At 33.3% G+C, this 20,240-nt stretch overlaps 1 protein-coding gene and 1 long non-coding RNA gene across 6 annotated transcripts; one reads left to right on the forward strand and one right to left on the reverse strand.

Moving 5' to 3' along the window:
- The first annotated feature begins 503 nt into the window (after positions 1 to 503).
- On the forward strand, positions 504 to 12,774 carry LOC142617192 (TMV resistance protein N-like). Of its 5 annotated transcripts, none has more exons than XM_075789931.1 (8): positions 504 to 638; positions 3,827 to 3,876; positions 5,179 to 5,714; positions 6,176 to 7,274; positions 7,393 to 7,668; positions 7,771 to 8,982; positions 9,066 to 9,647; positions 9,983 to 12,774. In XM_075789931.1, exons 3-8 carry the CDS (start codon positions 5,230 to 5,232, stop codon positions 10,136 to 10,138), a joined length of 3,810 nt encoding a protein of 1,269 aa, XP_075646046.1. In that variant the 5' UTR covers positions 504 to 638; positions 3,827 to 3,876; positions 5,179 to 5,229; the 3' UTR covers positions 10,139 to 12,774. The 5 variants fall into 5 exon arrangements, with proteins under 5 accessions (XP_075646046.1, XP_075646048.1, XP_075646047.1 ...); XM_075789933.1 differs by having other exon boundaries at positions 5,222 to 5,714; XM_075789932.1 differs by lacking the exon at positions 504 to 638 and adding an exon at positions 995 to 1,034 and having other exon boundaries at positions 3,823 to 3,876.
- Positions 12,775 to 14,694: 1,920 nt separating this feature from the next.
- On the reverse strand, positions 14,695 to 19,751 carry LOC142615520 (uncharacterized). The gene is made up of 2 exons (XR_012840781.1): positions 19,507 to 19,751; positions 14,695 to 15,630 (listed from the first exon to the last, which is right to left on the reverse strand). It is a non-coding gene; the product is annotated as an uncharacterized LOC142615520 (long non-coding RNA).
- Between the last annotated feature and the right edge of the window lie 489 nt (positions 19,752 to 20,240).

Raw genomic sequence — 20,240 nt, forward strand, 5'->3', positions numbered from 1 at the left:
CCCTCCATGAATTTACGCTTTTTGCTCGTTTGGATACAGCTTTTATGGCTGCGTTTGTGTTTTGCTTCCTTTTTTTTTTTTTTTTTTTCAAACCCAGCCGCAAGGTTTGGCTATTCAGCCATGAACAGTGCACAAATGCACTGTTTATGGGTCCTACAAATTTTACTTTTTAACAATTTTTTCATTAAAAATGGGTCTCACGGTACTATTCACACATTTAAAAATTATTTTGCTACAGTGTTTTCAGTTTTCAGTTTCAGCAAAATAAGTTCTATCCAAACGGACTCTTTGTCCTCATTTTGAACACGCGGGATGTGTTTGCTATGGTGTACAGTAGAGTTGACTCATACGATGACTCTCACATGGTGATGGGGTCGACCACTTAACTCATTCTTTGAATCTTGCCGAATGAAGTTTCTTTGTAAATTTCCTACATCACCGCTTAAACATCCAATTTCCCATAATTAAGGCCATCTCTCACTCTTGCTCTCTGTTTGTCTGTCTGTTTGTCTGTCTCTCTCAACTCTTGCTCTTCGCCTCTCTCATTCTTTCTCTCTACTGGCTTCCTCCGATCTGAATCAATAATCATCCGATCACATCTGAAGACTCTGATCTGAACTGAGGACTAACCAACTGAGGTATAGTTTTGTTCTCTTTCTTTTGATTATGCAGATGTGTTTTTGACTTTTTGTTCTATGTCTTATCTGTTGCTGGCTGGGGGCCGCTGGGCCTACTTCTACATTCCATTCTGGGTGGCCGTTGGCCTCGAAGACTTGTAGTAGTTTTCTTTTTTTTTAAAGCTTGCGTTTGTTTTATTTATCTATTTATTTGTATTATTATTTTTTTGTTATAGGTGATTCTTCCGTAATAGGGTCTGTTTTGGCTGGGCTTGGACACTTGAAATTCTATTTTGGCTGGGCTTGGGTTTTTTTTTTTTTTAATCTTGCATTTTTATATATGTAATATAATGAGTAAGTTTTTATTTTATGCAGGTGTTATTTTTTGGTGAAACTACAATAATATTTTTATATACATCAGATTCATTGCTCTACACCTGAAAATTATTTTTTATTCTAATTTTTATAAATATATTGTTTGATTAGAAATGTCTACTATAAATTTATATGTATATGGAGATGAAAATTAAAAAAAAAAAAATTAATTAATTGAGTCTCAAAAAGGTTTAAGATAATTTTGTTATCAGTACTAAACAAAATACAATACAAAATTTAGATGAAAATGTTACAAATAAGCAAGAAATTTACCAAAAAGAGTTAAAAGATAATAAAACAATACAATTGCAAGATGATAATGATGTTCAATTTTGCAATACAACAAATCTTGATAATGAATTTCAAAAAAAAATTAGAACTTAAATAAAAGAAAAAATCCCATTTTAGTTCTCGCCTTAGGCCCCAAAATGTCTAGGGCCGGCTTTGGGAGTATTATCTCTTGCTGGGGCGTGGGGCAGGCCTTGGGGAGTCTTTATTATTATTATTATTATTATTATTATTATTATTATTATTATTATTATTATTAATTTTTTTTATACAAGATAGAAATTCTACTCTAGTCTAATTTAAGTGTATATGTGTGTGAAACTCCTTCTCAGCGACTTGAACCCCGGCCTTTACCCCTCACACCTCATAAGCATTAATACTTATAGAGTGACCACCGTATCAAGGGGGAGCGGTGGCTGGGGAGTCTTTTAAAATCTTGCATTTTTTTTTTGGGTGGGTGGAGTCTTATCAAATAAGACTTATGTGGCTCTAATTCTCAAAAAAAAAAAAAAAAAAAAAAGACTTATGTGGTTGTGGGTGGAGTCAGACTCGTACATCTGGATGGCCTTGGATTTTTTTTTTTAATTTTTGTTCTTGCGTTTTTATATATATGCTGGTTGAGAACTTGAGATTGTTATATACTTGTTATTGTTCGGTGAAACTAGAGTTACAATAGTATTTTTTTTATATACACATCAGGTTCTATTACTTTACACTTCAAAGTTATTTTTTTTATTTCAGTCATTCTAAATATATTATAGATAGTGTTTATTTTATTTGTAAATATTGTTTTATTAGAAATGTCTATTAACAAATTTGCATTTGAATATGAAAAACTTAAAAAAAAATTGGGTCTAAAAAATGATCAATGGATAAATTTTTTATTAGTAATAAGCAAAATACAATAAATGAGCAAGAAATTAACCAAAAATAGTTAGAAGATAATGAAACAAGAAGATAACAATGATGTTCAATTTTGTAATACAATAAATCTTGATATTGAATTTCAAAAGAATTTAGAAATAAATGAAAATGTCATAAATGAACAAATTCACCATAATGATGTTCAATTAGAAGGAAATGAAAATAATAATGACATGCCGAATTATATTCCTACGAATATTATCAAAGTAGAAAGACTTTAGACTTAAGAATTGTAATAGCCATGTTAATTTTATGTTTTTAACAATGCTTGCGAATTGTGTTTTATGCACAATTAAAAATAGATTTTCATAAATAAAATAAAATAAAAAACTGTTCAAAATTTAGACTTTTAAAGTTGATTTAAGTAATTAATACATAAAACTAATAATATTTATGTTTTTTTTGAGTTGACATTATTTATTATATTAATCATGCAAAGACACCGTCGTATTACTAATACTAGGCACATGCACAATATTAATATATATGAGCACCTGAACTTTGCAATTGCAGTTTTAATGTAAGAGAGAGAAGTTATGAAGGTTTAAGATTATTGATTTGTTCTAATGTTAAAATTAAAAATGATTTTTTCAAATTTTTTTTAAAATTTCAGTTCTTAAAAGACAATTGTATGGATTTTTTTACTTTATTTTAATAATAAATTTTTATAATAAATATATAAACAAACTATTAACTTGGAAGCAACAAAAAAGGTAAAAAAAGCAATATAAAGTAAAGTTTTGAATTCTGTTTCGCATGTTTTTTTGGATTGGCTATGAGAAATTTGAGAAAGGAATATTCTAGTACTAGTGCACTATTTTAGAATTATGCGCTAAATATATATACATAAAATATATAAATTAATTATTTTAGGAGTATAAAAATAAACTCCTTATACAGTGATATAATTATGAGATTGGTGATTAAAAAAAATTCAAACTTTATATAATTTATTAGTGCAGCTGAAACGAGATTGTTTATTTAAAAAATAATCAAATAAAGAAGATTGTATTACTTACTTGGATCACCTCCCTCACCAGCTTAAGATTCATTAGTGTTTCTCGTAAAATTGGGAAGTTATGACTCACCGTGATCCCTTACACCCTAACAAGGTTTCAAACTTTTTTTTAAAGTAAATAGTAATACTTATTACAATACCAGATACAATTGACTAATGTGAAGTAAGATGCTACTATGGTCTTAGGATTGTCAGCCCCCTTACCCTTTTTTTTTTTCTCAGAAAAAAATAACAAAAAAGATTGTACCGGTAGTAGATGGGCATTAGGTGAACTAAACTATGAACTTTCCTAGAAGGCTCTTATTCCATTTCTTTAATTTATTTTTTTGTACTTTCACATTCCACGTGACCTTCACAGTTTTTGGTGTCTTGTTACTTTTCAACTCTTCGTTCTCATCTCCTTACCTTCTTCATTGACCTGACCAGAAATTTCGAGAAAGTAGCACTCAAAAAAGAAAAAAAAGAAAAAAAAAAAAGAGCACTTGGAAGTTTCTTGTAATATTTCCTAAAAGAAGCACTGAAACTTCATCACTTCCAAATTTCTAGGTCCTCTCTAAATTCTCTCCTCAGTCCTCTCTCTCTCTCTTCATTTGCAATATTTCAGGTTGGATTCGACGCATTTTCAAAACTACGTAGGTCTGGTTGGGGATCAAGGTATTTCTTCTTCCCTAATATATATTAATTTAATCGTTTTTTGGTTCTAAATTTCTAATTTATTATTATTTGTTTTTTTTGGTTTTTATAAATTTTGCATGCAGATCTATTTATATATATATATATATATATATATATATATATATTAGTTTTTCAATTTAATTATGTTGTGTTTGGTACTTTCTCAACTACATATAATGTGAATTGATAATACTATGACTTTCTATGATATATGAACCTTTCCATGATATATGAACTATATGAAAGTTGTTATAGAAAAATTATGACTCTATAAAAGAAAAAAATAAATAAAACAGCCTAATAACTTTTAATAATTTTTTGGGCAAATTGCAAATTACATCTTTAAAGTTTGGGGTGTTTGAATTTTAGATTTTAAAATTTCAGAATTTAGATTTTACTTTATTGAAATTTGGGAGTATTTGGATTTTATACTCTAACGTTTCAGAATTTAGATTTTATTATCTAAATTTTAGGGGTGTTTAGATTTTATCCCTAAAGTTTTAGAATTTAAAATATAAAATTCAAACATCCTTAAAATTTAGGGAGTAAAATCTAAATTCAAAAATATTATAGTGTAAGTTCAAATATATCCAACTTTTTAAGGGATGAAATTTAAATTTTAAAAGTTCAAAGTGTAAAATTTAAGCACTCCAAACTTTAAAGGTGCTATTTACCATTTAACTAAATTTCTTATATGAAACACCCTTCCAAAGTCACACGTAACCAAACCCACGTCTGCACTTTGCTCTTGAAAAGCAAACCACCCCCCCCCGGGGGCCAAATTATTAAACTGTTCACTAATAAATAATTCTTACAAAGTAGCTTTAGATAAAGCTCTTGACAACAAATAAATATATACACACAGTTGACTTGACTAAGAAATAACCAGACGCAGAACCCATCCCTACCATTTGTTTTTGAATTTGAATGTGAGTTATCAAGAAAACAAACCCAGCCAAGTTCAGAGATTTAATTATTTAGTTTCGGAAAATATAACAAACGGTGAGACCTCAACGGCGTTAATTGAAGGTGTGGCTGGCTTCAACAGCGAGTAGCAGAGTGTGTGATGTACATTTGGCGGGACTGAGTTTATTTGCTTAACTTTGTGAACCTTCAGTTCAACTGGGCTTTCTCATCTCTTAATTTTTATTTTTATATAAAAGAATGGTAAGGTTTAACCAATCTGATGAACGGAGGAAATCAAAATGTTGCATCAATTCTTCTTCCCTAGTTTATTTCTTTTCATTTGTTCAGTATTGATTTTTTTTTTTTGGTATGTAGATCTATATCGTGATTCAATATTTAGCAGTAGAGCATTTTGCAGTGGCTTCAATGGGCATGGAAAACGCCTCGTCATCTTCTACTGTCCAATGGAAATATGATGTCTTCATCAGTTTTAGAGGAGAGGACACCCGCAACAATTTTATGGATTATCTATATAATGCTTTGATAGTGAAAGGCATTAACACTTTTAGAGATGATGAGAAACTTGAGAGAGGAAAACTCATTTCACTAGAGTTGTTGAAAGCGATAGAAGAGTCGAGAGTTACTGTTGTCATTCTCTCAAAAGACTATGCATCTTCACCTTGGTGCTTAGATGAACTTGCAAAAATCATTGCTTGCAAGGAAGACATGGGAATGATAGTTTTGCCTGTTTTTCACTATGTGGAGCCATCTGATGTACGAAAACAAATGGGAACTTTTGCGCAGGCATTTGTTAAACATGAAGAGAAGGAGGAAAAAACAAGGGTGGATAAATGGAGAAATGCTTTGAGTCAAGTGGGCAACCTCGCTGGATGGCATTTAAATAATACTAGGTAATTTATCTAAACTTTTTTTTTTTTTTTCATTTTGCAATGCCCTAATTTGATTGATTATGATTGTTGTGTGGGTGTGTGATGAGTCTCATATCGAGCATATATTGGTATAAGAGCTAGCCCAATTACCTCATGTGGGCTCAAAGACACTTCCCCACAAATTGGGTCCTAACAAGGACGTTAGAGATTTAAGTGAGGGAGATTGTGATGCCTCAATTTTTTTGATTGTGGGTGTGTGATGAGTCCCATATCGAGCATATATTGGGTAAATATGGACTTCATTAATAAATGCAAGAAGTTTCAAGTGTGACTATTTCTTTTGAGATATAGTGCAAATGTGACAGATTTATATATAACTATATATGGAAACTTAAGTAGATTTATATACATGTTTCATTGTATGCGGATCAATGTACACTTTTTTGTTTCAATCATCGCATATTCTCTTTTTTTCATTGCAGGCCTGAGTCACAAGTTATCCAAGATATCGTGGGTTCGATATCACTCAACTTGAAATATGATGGAGTCCCATATATTACCAAGGACCTAGTAGGGATAAATTCTCCACTGGTAGAGTTGGAGTCATGTTTAGCTCTAGATTCAAAAGATGTCCTCTTTATAGGGATTTGGGGGATGGGAGGGATGGGTAAAACAACTCTTGCTAGAGTTATTTATCATATGGTTTCTAAAAAATTTGAAGCTTGTGGTTTTATTGAGGATGTTAGGAAAAAGTTTGAAAAAAATGGTTGTGTTCCACTACAACAGAAAATTATTAATGAAGTTTTGATGGAAAACATTTCGAAAATTGGAGAGGAGTATGATGGAGTTCTCAAGATCAAGAATAGGTTATGTCGTAAAAGAGTTCTTCTTGTTCTTGATGATGTACATGAAGTGAAACAGTTAAGAATGTTAGCAGGGGAGTGTAATTGGTTTGGTCCGGGTAGTAGAATTATCATAACAACAAGAGATGCGCATGTGCTTAAAGCACATCGAGTAAATGAAATATATGAAGTTAAAGGATTGAATGATGAAGATGCTCGTCAACTTTTTTGCTTGAAAGCTTTTGAAAAAAAGCATGTCCCTGATGATTATATAGAGTTGTCTAACCGTTTTTTGAATTATGCTAGTGGCCTTCCTTTAGCTCTTGAGGTTTTGGGTTCCTTTTTGTTTGGAAAAAGTACTGTTGAATGGAAAAATGAATTAGAGAGACTCCAAAAATTTCCAGACGAATATATTCTCCGAGTACTTGAAATAAGTTTTAATGGACTCCAAAAACCACAGAAGGAAATATTCTTGTATATTGCATGCTTTTTTAATAATCAGAAGGAAGATTATGTAATAAGAATACTAGATATTCTGGGCCTTTACCCTATTATTGGATTGAAGGAACTCGCTGATAAGTCTCTTTTGAAAATTATGGATAATGATGTAGTGTGGATGCATGATTTACTTGGAGAAATGGGCAGGAACATGGTTCGTCAAGAGTGCCTTGATGATCCTGGGAAGCGTAGTAGACTATGGGATTATGAGGACATTAACAAAGTGTTAAAAAAAAATAAGGTAAGAAGTTATTTAGAATTTGAGCTCATTCCCTACCTTCATGTTTTACAAATTTGGAAGTTGAATAGTTATGGTAATAATTATTTTTGCAATTTACCAATTCCTTCTTGATTATTAGGGGACAGAAACACTTAAAGCCATGGATATTTTGAGTACTTGTAATGAACAACAAGATGGATGTTGGAACCCTGGGGCCTTTTTGAAGATGGATAATCTTAAATTTCTTAGAATTGATGGCACTCTCTATGTCCCCACGCACCTTCCTAATGATTTAAGAATTCTTGAATGGATTTCGTATCCTTCAGAATCTTTGCCATCAAGTTTCCAGCTAGATGAGCTTGTTCAACTTTGTTTGCAACAAAGCAAAATTCAACAACTTTGGAAAGGAATAAAGGTAAGTGTGTTATTAAGTATCCTCTTAAAACTTTTCTTTAAAATTACAATAAATGTACACCAAGAAGCTAATTATTGTAACAATTTTTTTTTCTTCTAACAGAATTTTGACAAGTTGAAGTTCATTGACTTGACCGACTCTGTGGACCTGTTTATAACTCCAGACTTCACTGGAGTCCCAAATCTTGAGAAATTAGTTCTTGTAAGGTGTACAAATTTACGTGCGTTTCACCCATCTATTGGAATTCTTAAAAAACTTGTTGAACTTAATTTACAAGATTGTGAAAGACTAATTCGTCTTCCAAGCAAGTTTGGAATGGAGCCTCTTGTGACTTTTGAAATTTCTAATTGCCCAAAACTCAAGACAATTCCAGAACCTGTGGCAAACCCAAAAGTCGTACATGAGCTTTTTGTAGATCGCACTGCTATTGTGAATCTAATTAAAAACTTGCCAGAGACCCTATGGATAATCAAAGGCCTAGAGATACTTGATTTGAGCAAAGTATGTATAGAAGAGCTGCCTTCATCAATTGAACGTTTGACTGGCCTTACTTCATTAACTCTAAGATATTGCGAGAATCTTGTGAGCCTTCCTAACACCATTTGTAATTTGAAGTTGCTTAAGTCTCTTGATCTTTTTGGATGCTTAAAATTTCGTAACTTGCCAAAGAACATAGGAAATGTAAAAGGTTTGGAGTTGCTTAATTTGTGTTGGACAACCATAGAAGATGTTCCTTCTTCCATTGCCCTCCTAAAAAATCTCAAACATCTATATATCTGTAGATGGAGATCATCATCTTATTCCTTGCCAACAAGTCTTGAGCTGCTAGGTTTAATATTTCCTTCATTAATTTCATCAAGTCCTGTGAATCTTATAATATCGGGGCTGATGAGCTACAAACGTGGTTCCTGGCAACATCTTCAATTATTATTGCCTTCGTTATCAGGTCTTCAATCTTTAACATATTTGCATCTTAGTGACTGCTCTCTTCTATCAATCCCCAATGACATTGGCTGCTTGTCCTCTTTAGAACACTTAAATCTAAGTGGAAATGATTTTGTTTCCCTTCCTGAAAGCATGTCTCAACTCTCTAATCTTCGAAGACTCCATTTGGAGGGTTGCAAGATGCTTTGGTCATTGGAAAATGTTCCATCAACTATTGAGTCACTAATTGCAAATGATTGTCCCTCACTGGTGATATTGCCAGAACTACAATTTTATACTTTTAGGTCAGATCACTCCCATTTGAATTTCCAGTGTGTAAACTGCTTCAGCTTGGCTAGATATATTGGAAGTAGCGGTAGCATGCTTCAGGTATCTCTCCCTCTCTAAGTTCTAAACATTATTTTCCTCAAAAAAAAAAAATCTAAACATTAATTATGATCTGTATATTTTAGGGGCAAAGTGGTGAACTACCAGACATCTTTGACATTATTATTCCTGAAGGTCACTTTCTTGAAGGTCGCTTTTCAAAAAGGTTTGAACATGAATCTGTAAGTCATGAATTGAAGGTACAAGTGCCTTATGGGCGTGATGAATTGATGGGAATTGAGTTGTGCGTTTGTTTTTCAGTCGCAGAGGTTTCTAAATATTTTCTACTTAAATGTTGGATTAAAGTCAATGGATTTGAAAGTGCATCACCAATACGCTCTTCTTTTAGGGCAAACTATGGTAGTGTTAGTTCACGTCACCTTTGGCGGCTCTATTTGTCTCATCGCTATTTCGACTCCCAATGGGGAGAAAATTTTCGTCAAATTGATGGGAATGGATCCAATGAAATTGAGATTAGAATAAGTACTTCAAATAACTTGGAGGTGCAGAAAGTCGGGATTCATTATGATATTATTAAGGATTCAGCCTCCAAAGGTACCCAAAATAAGCGAAGCCATGATGAGGGTGATGGGGCTGGGCCTTTTGGAGAAGGCTATTCAATTGATGAACCACCTCCAAAGAGAAGAAAATTTTGGACTGCGTTGCTTGTAAGTCATCATCGTTCTTCTTTCTATTACAATTTACAAGTCTTGATGTTCTCTTTATTTTGGGGAGGGAATGCAATGAAATGAAAGTGTGGGTTTTGAATTATTTTAGCTTTATAACAAATTTAATTTGTCCTAGGTATATAATGGAGATTTTTTCTTTTTGTATATCCCTTACTCGCATTTTAAAAAATAAAATAAAATCATTGTATTGTGCTAGTTGTACCTTAGCATTACCTTTTGGCTTTCACATAGCCAAATTTTCTCTTTATTTTTTTTAATCAGGTTGAACTCAAATTTTTCTGTTGTCTTGTTTGTGCACTTTAATATAATGGAAGGAGGCTATCACACGTCAAAGAAGGGACGAGTTACGTGTGTTACGTGAGTTACGTGGCTTACTTTTGGTGTCAAGAAGTTACAGATTTGGCCATGTTGAGTGCAGCGAACGGTACAGATTGGCCACTGTTGAGGGCGCAGAAGGGTCAGCTATTTAAATTAGCTGTCAAAATACCTCTTATTATTGATTAAATCATGTTCCTTTTTCTTTTTTTCTTTTTTTTTGGTGACCTACAAATGCAATGCTCTATTAAACTTCTATATACAAATGCATATTGAAATTTCTCGTCCTTAGTATTAATATAATTTTTGTTTTGCCTTTTCTTCCATGGTTTGGTGTTTACTGTTCTCAGATTATGACGTAACCGTTTCTCCTGTACTTAGGGAATGCCCATTTGATGGTTCCTTTTGTTGATTTTGTGGAAAGAGAGATATTATGTCCACAATATTTTTACAACAAATCACAGGCAGTTAGTTGTTATTAGTTTAAATTGGAACTTAACTAAGATTACTTTTTTGCCCTAATAATAACAACCAGTAACAACCTTAAAATTTGTTGTAAAAATATTATAGATATATCATTTTTCTTGTGAAAATGACAATGTTAAAGTTGGTTTCACCTGAGCTTGAGATCACAAAAAAATGTTAATAAAAGACTTAATTTTCTACAGTTGTACTCTTGTACTCAAATGTTGAGCAAGGCAAAGAAATTCATAAATTTATTTCTACAGCTGGCAAAACTGTTGAAATAAGTGTTATAAAAAATAATTTAAATAGGGAAAAGTTATATCAAGCGTGGGATGAATGTGGAAAAAATAAATAAATTATTTTATCAATGATTATAAAGATGTTGAAAATAAAAACATGAAACTTATTTATACTCTACAATAAAATCAAGATTTATACAGACTAGAATTTCTTGGGTACAATAGGATAGCTGTTTTCTTCTCTCTCTTAGCTTACATCTCTCCCTTTATATTTCTCTATCATTTTCTAGGCAACCAAACAGACTTCTCTACTCAATTAATATCTATTCTTTACGGTTTTCGTTTTGATTTCCTCACAAAGATCATTGCCATCAAATTGATTTCACCAAGTTGTTACTATTATTTGACGAATTGTTTATATATTTGGTGGATTTGATGAGAGGTTAGGGCTTCTTGATCTGAAACCATCCCTAGTTCCTTGAGCTCTACTATTTCATTTTTTTTTCAACCACTGCTTCGTCAATTAGGGTTTCCTCCATCATTGCCTAATTTTTTCACATTTTTGTTTCTGTTTATTGCTCATATACTCCAGGTCAAAGCATGCCTTTTCATTTCATTTTTTGAATTTGGTTATTTGATTGATTTACTATTTTTTAATTTTGCATTTGTTGCATATAATTTTGTTTTGAAATTGTGGATAAAGATTGTTTCGTTTTTACTTCATTTCAGTTTAATTTACTGGAAATGGCATTCATTTTATGCTCGTGATTTGTTGAACTGGTAATAATGGTTAATTTGGGAGCGTGGTTATTGATTTAGCTTTCATATTCTAGAGCTATGAAATTTTTTCGTAAAGTGCTTGGTTTCCAGTGCCCAATTCAGCTCTTTTAAAGTGTTTTGCTAGCTATTTTTCTCTCTAATGGATTGGTCTGATGCTGGAATTTGTTTGTTACAAGTTGATTTTAAAAAAAATTACATGTGTGGGTTGTATCTAGTGGTGCAGACGTTTTGCTTATGTGGGTTTTTGTAAATATCAATTAGTGTGCCTGTTAGATGGGAGAGGCCAGGTCAAGGCAAGCTGAAATTAAACATTGCTGGTTTGACTCAAGGGCATTCTGGTCTTGCTGGCGGTGAGGGCGTTCTTCGTGACGACCAAGGGAACTGGGTGCTTGGATATTCTAGGAAAATTGGGAGAACAACCAGCTTCTTGGCAGGGTGGCGGGCATTAAGGGACGGGCTTCATCTCTGCCTGTCAAAGAACCATCTTGATGTGGAAGTGGAACTTGATGCGAAGATCTTTGCGTATGCACTGGCTACCACTCAGCAATCAGACCAGCCAGTATCTCCCCTCATGGATGATTGTAGGATCTTGGCTACTAGATTCAACCACATTCAGTTCAAGCACCGCTGCAGCGAAGCAAACAAGTGCGCTTTTGTACTCGCTAGAAAGGGTGTCACGCAGATTGATGATTTTTTCGTCTATGATAACACCCCTGTGGAGCTAGAAAATAGTTTTATTCATGACTTAAAAGGCTCGTATTCCGAAGGACCTTATCCTACTGCTTTGTTGGATTCGTAGTTTAATGAAATTCCTTTTTCTACCAAAAAAAAAAAAAAAACTAACGACATTGGGAGAGTTACTAGAACCACATAGATACATTAAGTGCCCGTTTGGTTGGGCTTTTAGGACCCAAAACGTAGCTTTTACATAAAGTTGGCAGTGGCTGGGCGTTTGGTGAAGCCTAAACGCAAATTTTAGATAAAAGTTGCGTTTTAAGGCAAAGGCAAAAACGCTAATTTCTGAAATGGTGGTCTGAAGGTCCATATCTCAAACGCGCATCAACGTTTTCAGCTCAACGGATAGCTGAGACCTAAAATTACCGAATCACCCTCTCAATCTTCTTCCTCTTCTTCTGCTTTCTTCGTCTTCTTCTTCGTCTTCTCTGCTTCTTCCTCTTCTTCTGCTTCGTTCGTCTTCTTCTTCGTTCATCTTCTTCTTCGTCTTCTTCTTCGTCTTCTCTGATCTGTGTGTGTGTGTTTGTGTGTGGGTGTGTGGGTGGGTGGGTGGGTGTGTGTGTCTGGAGGAATTGAAGATAAGAAGATCAGGAGATAAGGACGAAGGAGATAAGGATGAACAAAAGATGTGGGGGAGAAAAAAGTGAAAGAAAAAAAAAAAGAAGATCAGGAGATAAGGACGAACAAAAGATGTGGAGGAGAAAAAAGTGAAAGAAAAAAAAAAAGAAAAAAGAGTTTTTGGGTTTGGTTATGCAACGTAGAAGAAAATATAATGAGTAAGAACACAAATTATTTTACAATTTTTTTTTTTAAAGTTGTGATGTTATAGAGTATGTAGTGGAGAAAAAATTATGGGTACTAGAACAACTTATTTAAAAGATAAGTGTTAATAAAATTTTGTTTTACAAAGATTAATTTTAAATTAGTATTGTGAAAATATTGTGACATTTTATTATATCTCTAAACTTTTTAAGTTAGTACTATAGACATAATATTTTTATAACAATTTCATAATAAAGTTTACATAGTAAGTTGTTATTAGTTCTCATCTAGACCAACTAGTGACATTTTTTTTCCCCCTACTATTAACAACTTGTTATATAAACTTTATTGTGAAATTTTTGTGAAAATATTGTGTCCATAACTTGCATTAAAAGAGATAATTAAAACAAAAAATTCTTTTTATATAGACATTGTCCTTTTTAGTAATTTACCCTTCAAACTGCCACTTTTATAAGTGCTAGCCAAACACTAAGTTTTTTCAAAAAGCACTTTTTAACAGTTTTTACCAAACACTCAGCTTTTTGAAAAATCACTTTTTCATTATGCACTTTTTAAAAACTCAACTTTTTCATTATGCACTTTTTCAAAAAGCCCAACCAAACTCACCCTAAAATATAGGACTGGTTTACTTGTTTAGATGTAAAATTATATTATATATTAGGTATATATGCTCATATATTTATTTGGTTTTGGCAATTGGCATTAAGAGTGCAGGATCATTGTCACCTGGTCTGTACGTTTTTTTTTATAACTAAATCAGCATTTCTTTGATTTGTATTTTGAACATATTCTAATTCGCAGTAATGGATCATTCTATTGATAGGTTTGAAGAGCTTGAAAAGAGGAGTGGAAACTTTAACACTTCAGCACTTAAAAAAATGTAAAGGCGAAACAAGAAAAGTAAAGGTGTGTAACAAATGTGAAAAACTCTTGGAATGGGATGCAAAACCACGGTTGAGTGAATGACAGAATATCCTACACTCCTTAAAGCTTTCTATTATATAAAAGTTTAGGTTTTTTACATATGGTGATGTTCTTCCCAAAAAACGCTTTCCTTTTTCTCACTTTCCTATTTAGACTTCTGCCTTTTCTCTTTATCTTTCTTGCCCTAATTGTTTAGCAACAAGCTACTCTTTTAGTACCTGTGGCATAATCTTGATGAACTTGGGTTAAGAAAAAGTGCAAGTTCTGTCGAGACTTTGTGCAGCATGATGGTGGAATGTTATTGATAAATTGAGCTGTTACATTTTAGTCTTGATATTGGAATACAATTATACAAGACCTCATGGTGGACTCTTCCAATTTCAGTTTGATAGTTCCATTGAAGTAGAATGAAAGCTATTCGTCTGAGGCCAAGAAAGATATAAAAGTTCTCACACTGCAGGCTGTTTTTCTTCAGTTTTCGTGCAATATTAAAGAAGTGTAATCTAACAGCCCATGGTTTAGTGGGGTATGCAAAGGAGAATGAGGAGACCTCATGTCTGGAGGACTGTCCTCTCTTTTTTCTTCCTTCTGTACAGAAAATTTAAGTTAATTAAGATCTGTCTCTTTAGTTTCTTTTCATTTTACTTATAAAAAAAAGAAGAAGTTTTTTCTTTTTTTTAAAAGACAGTACGATATACTAATGTTTTCTATATATTTTTTCCCCATACAAACAGACCTGCTCGTTTTCAGAAGTTGATTTTGGACCATGATTTGCATTTTGCATACCTACATGTAATTGAAGTTGCATTAAATGAGCTGATAAACTTTGCAAGGACTAACCTAATGAATGCTACTCTCGAGAGTTTTTTAGGACTTTAAAGCACCAACAAGAGAAGCTTAGCTCTAATGTACTCCCATTACTCTGCACTTGAATAGGTACCAGGCTCATCTAAGTGGCTTCCAAAAAACAGTTTTTCTTTCAAAACACTTGATACCCTTTCATTTTATCCACTGGCAGCATCATATATGACTCAAGTACCATTCTTCTGAACTAGGGCTCCGTCTGGATTCCACCAATCATGCCATAGGAAAATACTTCAACTTGATCCCACTTCACACTTCAGTAATGGCTTAACAGTGCTTCTAAGATTTAGAATTTTCTTCCAACCTCAATAGCTGTCTTGAGGAATGTTAATACTCCAGAAATTCATCTTTTAAAAGATTAGATTGAACCCAAGCTACCCAATTTGAGCCTGCCTTTGCAAAAACAAATCCCATGTATATCTCATTATGGCTGCTTTGTTCAATTCTTCCTCTCTTCAAATCTAATCCACCTTCTCTCTTTTGCTTGTATAGAATACCCCAGGCCAGGATACTTAGCCCCTAGAACTGAACCATTCTTTCCTTTCCAAAGTTAACTATTAAATTTATGTTCAAAAGCCTTGATAATCTACTTTGGCAATATGAAGATGCTGGACCAGTAGACCAAAAGGCTATAAAGAACTGATTAAGTCAACTGGAGCCATCCTGCAAAGGAAAGATTCCTTGCTGCCCAAGATTAAATTATGCTCTTATCATGAAGGGGCTTGCATATTTTTACCAAGTCTACTAGAAATGAGAGGAACCCAGAGATATCTTATTGGTAGTGAACCTTCTTTGAATTGCAAGAGCTCAAGAGTTCGCTTCTTCAGCCCATCTGGAACAGCAGCTTGGCAAAATCACTGTTTTGAGAGTTAGCAAGCCAAACCAGAGACATTTATATAGTATATACTAGGAATTTAAAAAAAAAAAAAAAAAAAAAAAAAACCTGCAAATTAGTTTCTTAAGTTTATAGTTGTGTCTTGATTTCCATTTACATCCAAGAAATGCAACATACTTGTATATATCTTTAGGGTGGCAAGGTACAGTTCTCATCCCAATTGACATGAGAATCTTGAACAGGGAACCTCTTAAAGGAGCAACTGGGGTATGGTAGATGTGTTGTGCCTAGAGCAGAGATCAGTGCCCATCTTTGGAAGCAAAGGACATTGTTTTTTTTTATCCGAGGGAAGGGGGTAAGTAGAGATATCCCTCATCTCAGTTGTCACATTTCTCATCTTGAGTTAATAACATTATTCACCTGTATATATGACCAAAACCAACATACTGACCTTGACACAAAATATAGAAGTCATAAATTCACACCCCTACATATACATATACATATGCATACATGTATGTATGTGTATATATATATGTGTGTGTGTACATTGTGTAGTATGAACATAGGAAATGATAAGAAGTTGATGAGTTTGCATGACAACAAGCTTTATACCTATTCATTCACTATAAGACAAATCTTTAGCAACAGGCTAGGCGGAATCTTCATAGTATGAATCAAAATTATTAGGTGAAAAATGGACAAATTATTAGACTAAGATACCGGATATAATAGAGCAAATTATGTTAGCTTCATTCTTCAAGCAGTCAACTCCCAAAACAAAAATAATAGTTGCTGATATATAATAACATTAAATATTCCTTCAAACAAATAACATTAAGTGAAATTCCCATTTGTAATTTATGAAGCAGGAAAGCTCCAACATTGAACATGAGTACATGACAGTATTCATTAAAAGATGATTATCAAAATAGACAAACTGGAACTTGCAGTTGAAATCAAATTTTAGTGAAAAACGTGGATATCTTGTTTCGGTCACTTAAAAACAACAATAAGAAAAATACCATACATGCTAATAAGTAGTGGGAAAAATTAAATAATTATCAACAGAAAGTGACTTAAAATGTCAGTTTCAGACTATAATTCACATCTACACTCCTTTCATTGGACCATTTCTTTCCACTTTTTTGACATGTCAGTTATTCTTCCTTTCATTTTCCCTTTTTCCTCCCTCTCTTCCTGGGGAAGACATTACTTGGGACTATTGGTTTTCCAGCACCAGTTTGGCTTACATCTCTTTACTCTTTAGTTGGCTGTTGCTTTTTTTTTTTGGTTGGGAGGGGGTTACAGGGAAAGCATGACTAAATGCGCCATAAAACCAAATAAATGATATTTTTTCTAATTAGAAAATTCAAAAAAATCATGCCATTAATGACTTCAAATTTACCTATCTTATTTTTTGTAAATGACAAACAAAAGCAGCATCAAATGCTAACTACATAGCCAGTCATACCATTGGAGTAAGCAAACACATGTAAACAAAAGAGGGGTATGACAAACAATTGTCCCTTTGAACATGCTCAACCACCCCATGTATAAATTGCATAACACCACCTAGGAACCACCAAAGCCAATTCTTCTCATGCACCCAAATTTGTCAAGTCATGTATGATTCACATTGCTTCACCACACAATCCTTGCTAGTTGGCCATTTATGGGTTTCATATAATCCTTTGGCAGAGGAATGAAGCAAAACAAGCGTGTCTCATGTGGTCCTTTCGGTCAATTGCATATTACCTCTCATTCAGCCCCCTCCTATTTGAACATGTGGATACCGAATCTAAACCAGGATAATGTCTCTAATGGGGTATTAGAATGCACCACTCAGTTGATAAATTTAGGCAAATACTACCATACAAAGTCCTGTATCATCTGACTTAAACATGCCAATATCTCATAAATCTCCCCTATTTGACGGTGTGATCTACCGCATAAACAAATCCATGGATCATCCCTTTAGCCTCAATGCAACTCCACCCTAGTTTCTTCTTCAGATCCTTCTCATTTACTACCCTCCTTACTTCTTCAACTCCATTCCATTGTCCAAAACTTGCCTGTAGATTACCCAATAGAGTATGATACCCAACATTATCATGTTCCAATCTAAAAGCCTTTGTACTGTATGTTCCCAAAGTTTTATGTCTTCATGAACTCTACAAGCTGCAAGAAGAGAACCCCAAATCCTACTATCTGGAAAATCACAATTTTCAATATTAAGGCTTAGGCCTCTTTAAGTTTTCCATATCGAGCCAAAGATCCACAATGCAAGTGTAATGATCCAAATCAGGTTGAATACCAAATATGCATTTCATGGAAGGCTCTATTCATTTATTTGTGAAAAGCTGATGTAGTATCATGGTATTAAAGGGGTAAACCAAGAGTTTTACACTAAGTCTTTATCAAATTCGGACTCTTAAAATTGTTCGTTTGTTGTAATGTTGAAATTAAAAAAAAAAATTTTAATTTTAAATCTCAATTCTTAAAAGACAATTACATTATTTTTCTTACTTCACTTAAATAATTAATTTTTTTAATAATATATATATAAACTCTTAAATTGGGTCAAAAGGCAAATGTAAAAAGAACCTTATAGCTGGCAAAAAATAGCAATATAAACAGGACTTCTCATGTCAATGGGAAGTTACTGCCTGTCTTCCTCATTGTAGTGCTTGAATTTTTTAGTTTTTTTACTATAAAGAAAAAGCTATACAGCCCCGGAGAAAAAGCAATATGAAAAGAACTTTTTTTAAGAAGAAAATATGAAAAGAAGTTTATAGTAGCCGTTAAAATTAAAATAATGAAAAGAGAATTTTTGCCGTTCACGCACTACAACTTTCAGCGCCACTTTTAAAAAAGCGTCAAAAAAAGGAGCACATAGATGACCTCATGGCAACAATTAACAAGATAAACAAAATAAGTCAAATAATAGATTAAGACATTCCAGTCAACTGTACAATGTGCACATATGCATTATATGTTCATGCCCTGAAGTACAACACTTAAGAAGAGACTTCTATCATGCAATCGCGATAATTAAAGAGTTCAAATTTCACAATTTATACCCATAAGATCTGTTGCATATTATGCATTCAAATGCTTAAATGACATCAAACAATACTCAGTTTGTGGGAATTATGCAGTGCTGGCCTAAGAGATATTGGCATTGAGAACTTCCTTTCAAATCCAATCTACATTTATGCTATGGGAGTTGTATCATAAGAGTATGGCACTAAACAACTCCCACGACATTATTCATTGACATGATTTTCATCCATTTTTCTCAACCCATATACTAAAGACACTCAGCCAGACAATTTCTATTAAGGATGAGCTAGCTATGCTTTGGGTTCATAGTCAAGTATGCCCTCTCCTTCTTAGCTTTGCATGTGTAATAAAAGATTAAGATAGAGAATGTAGACACCTTCCACAAAGTTTAGTTTTGAAAAATTAAATAGACCCAACTTATGCCAGTTCCCAGTCTCACTTAAACCACACAAGTATCATGTCCATACAATTTCAAAATCTTGACCATGAAATCAAATACATTCCCCCACCAAAATCACCATAAACCAAAAAGATCACTACTAAACAAGATCCATCACACTCCCCATTAAAAACAATTCCATCTAACATTCAACTATACCATGCATCACTATTCAAGCTATACAATTTACCAAACCTACAACATAAACCCACCAAAAAAACAAAGATCTGAACACCCATAAAAGCTAGAAACACAAAGAAAACATAAGCCATCGATCTAAATTCCAACTACACCATGCATAACTATTCAAGCTGCCCAATTTACCAAACCAACAACATAAACCCACCCAAAAAAAAAGATACCTGTTAAAGTTAGGGAGAGAGAGACCATTACCATTTCACCTGATTTGGAATCAAATGCTAAACCCAGGGCAAAGCCACTCATTTTCTCTGCCTCTCTTTGCTTTGCTTCTTTCGCCTTCTCTACTTTGCTTTTGGCTTTCTATCTCAAATGGGTTTTTCTTGAATTCACAGGATTCATAAGGACTGAATCCACATTTGCAAATCTGAGGAGGAAGAAGAAGAAGACACTACCACTAGATTGCTCCCATTCCCAAGATGTGAATTTTTATGTTAACTGCTTTTTTTTATTTTCAATTTCATTATTTATACTTTGCACCGGCATGAGTGCACGTGTGATTCACGTGACAATGACACCTTTTTCCCTCTTGCTATTTCACATAGTTCCTCTAAAATAGAGAGTCTACAATTTTACGCATTTTACCTTAAAAATCACCTGTATTAGGTCTTCTAAAATTGTGGAAATTTTCAAAAGGCTACAGTAATCGTGTAAAGATACATGGTACACACAGTTATTGTTTACTTGTAAATCAATATTTAATTAATTTCTTTTTCTTTCTTTCTATTCCGTTTGGTTACTTGCTTCCTTCTTTTTCTTTTCTCTCCGTCTATGGCTTTTCTCTTTCTCTTATTCTTTTCTTTTTTTATTTCTTCCCCTTAATCTACAATCCTTGCTCATCACTTGTTAGCCACCACCATAACTCCAATTGATGGCTCTCCTTTGTTTTTTACCCATTCTCTTTCTCTCTCAACTGAAAAGCCATAATA

Source organism: Castanea sativa, chromosome 11, assembly GCF_040712315.1.
Source record: "Castanea sativa cultivar Marrone di Chiusa Pesio chromosome 11, ASM4071231v1".
Taxonomy (NCBI): Eukaryota; Viridiplantae; Streptophyta; class Magnoliopsida; order Fagales; family Fagaceae; genus Castanea; species Castanea sativa.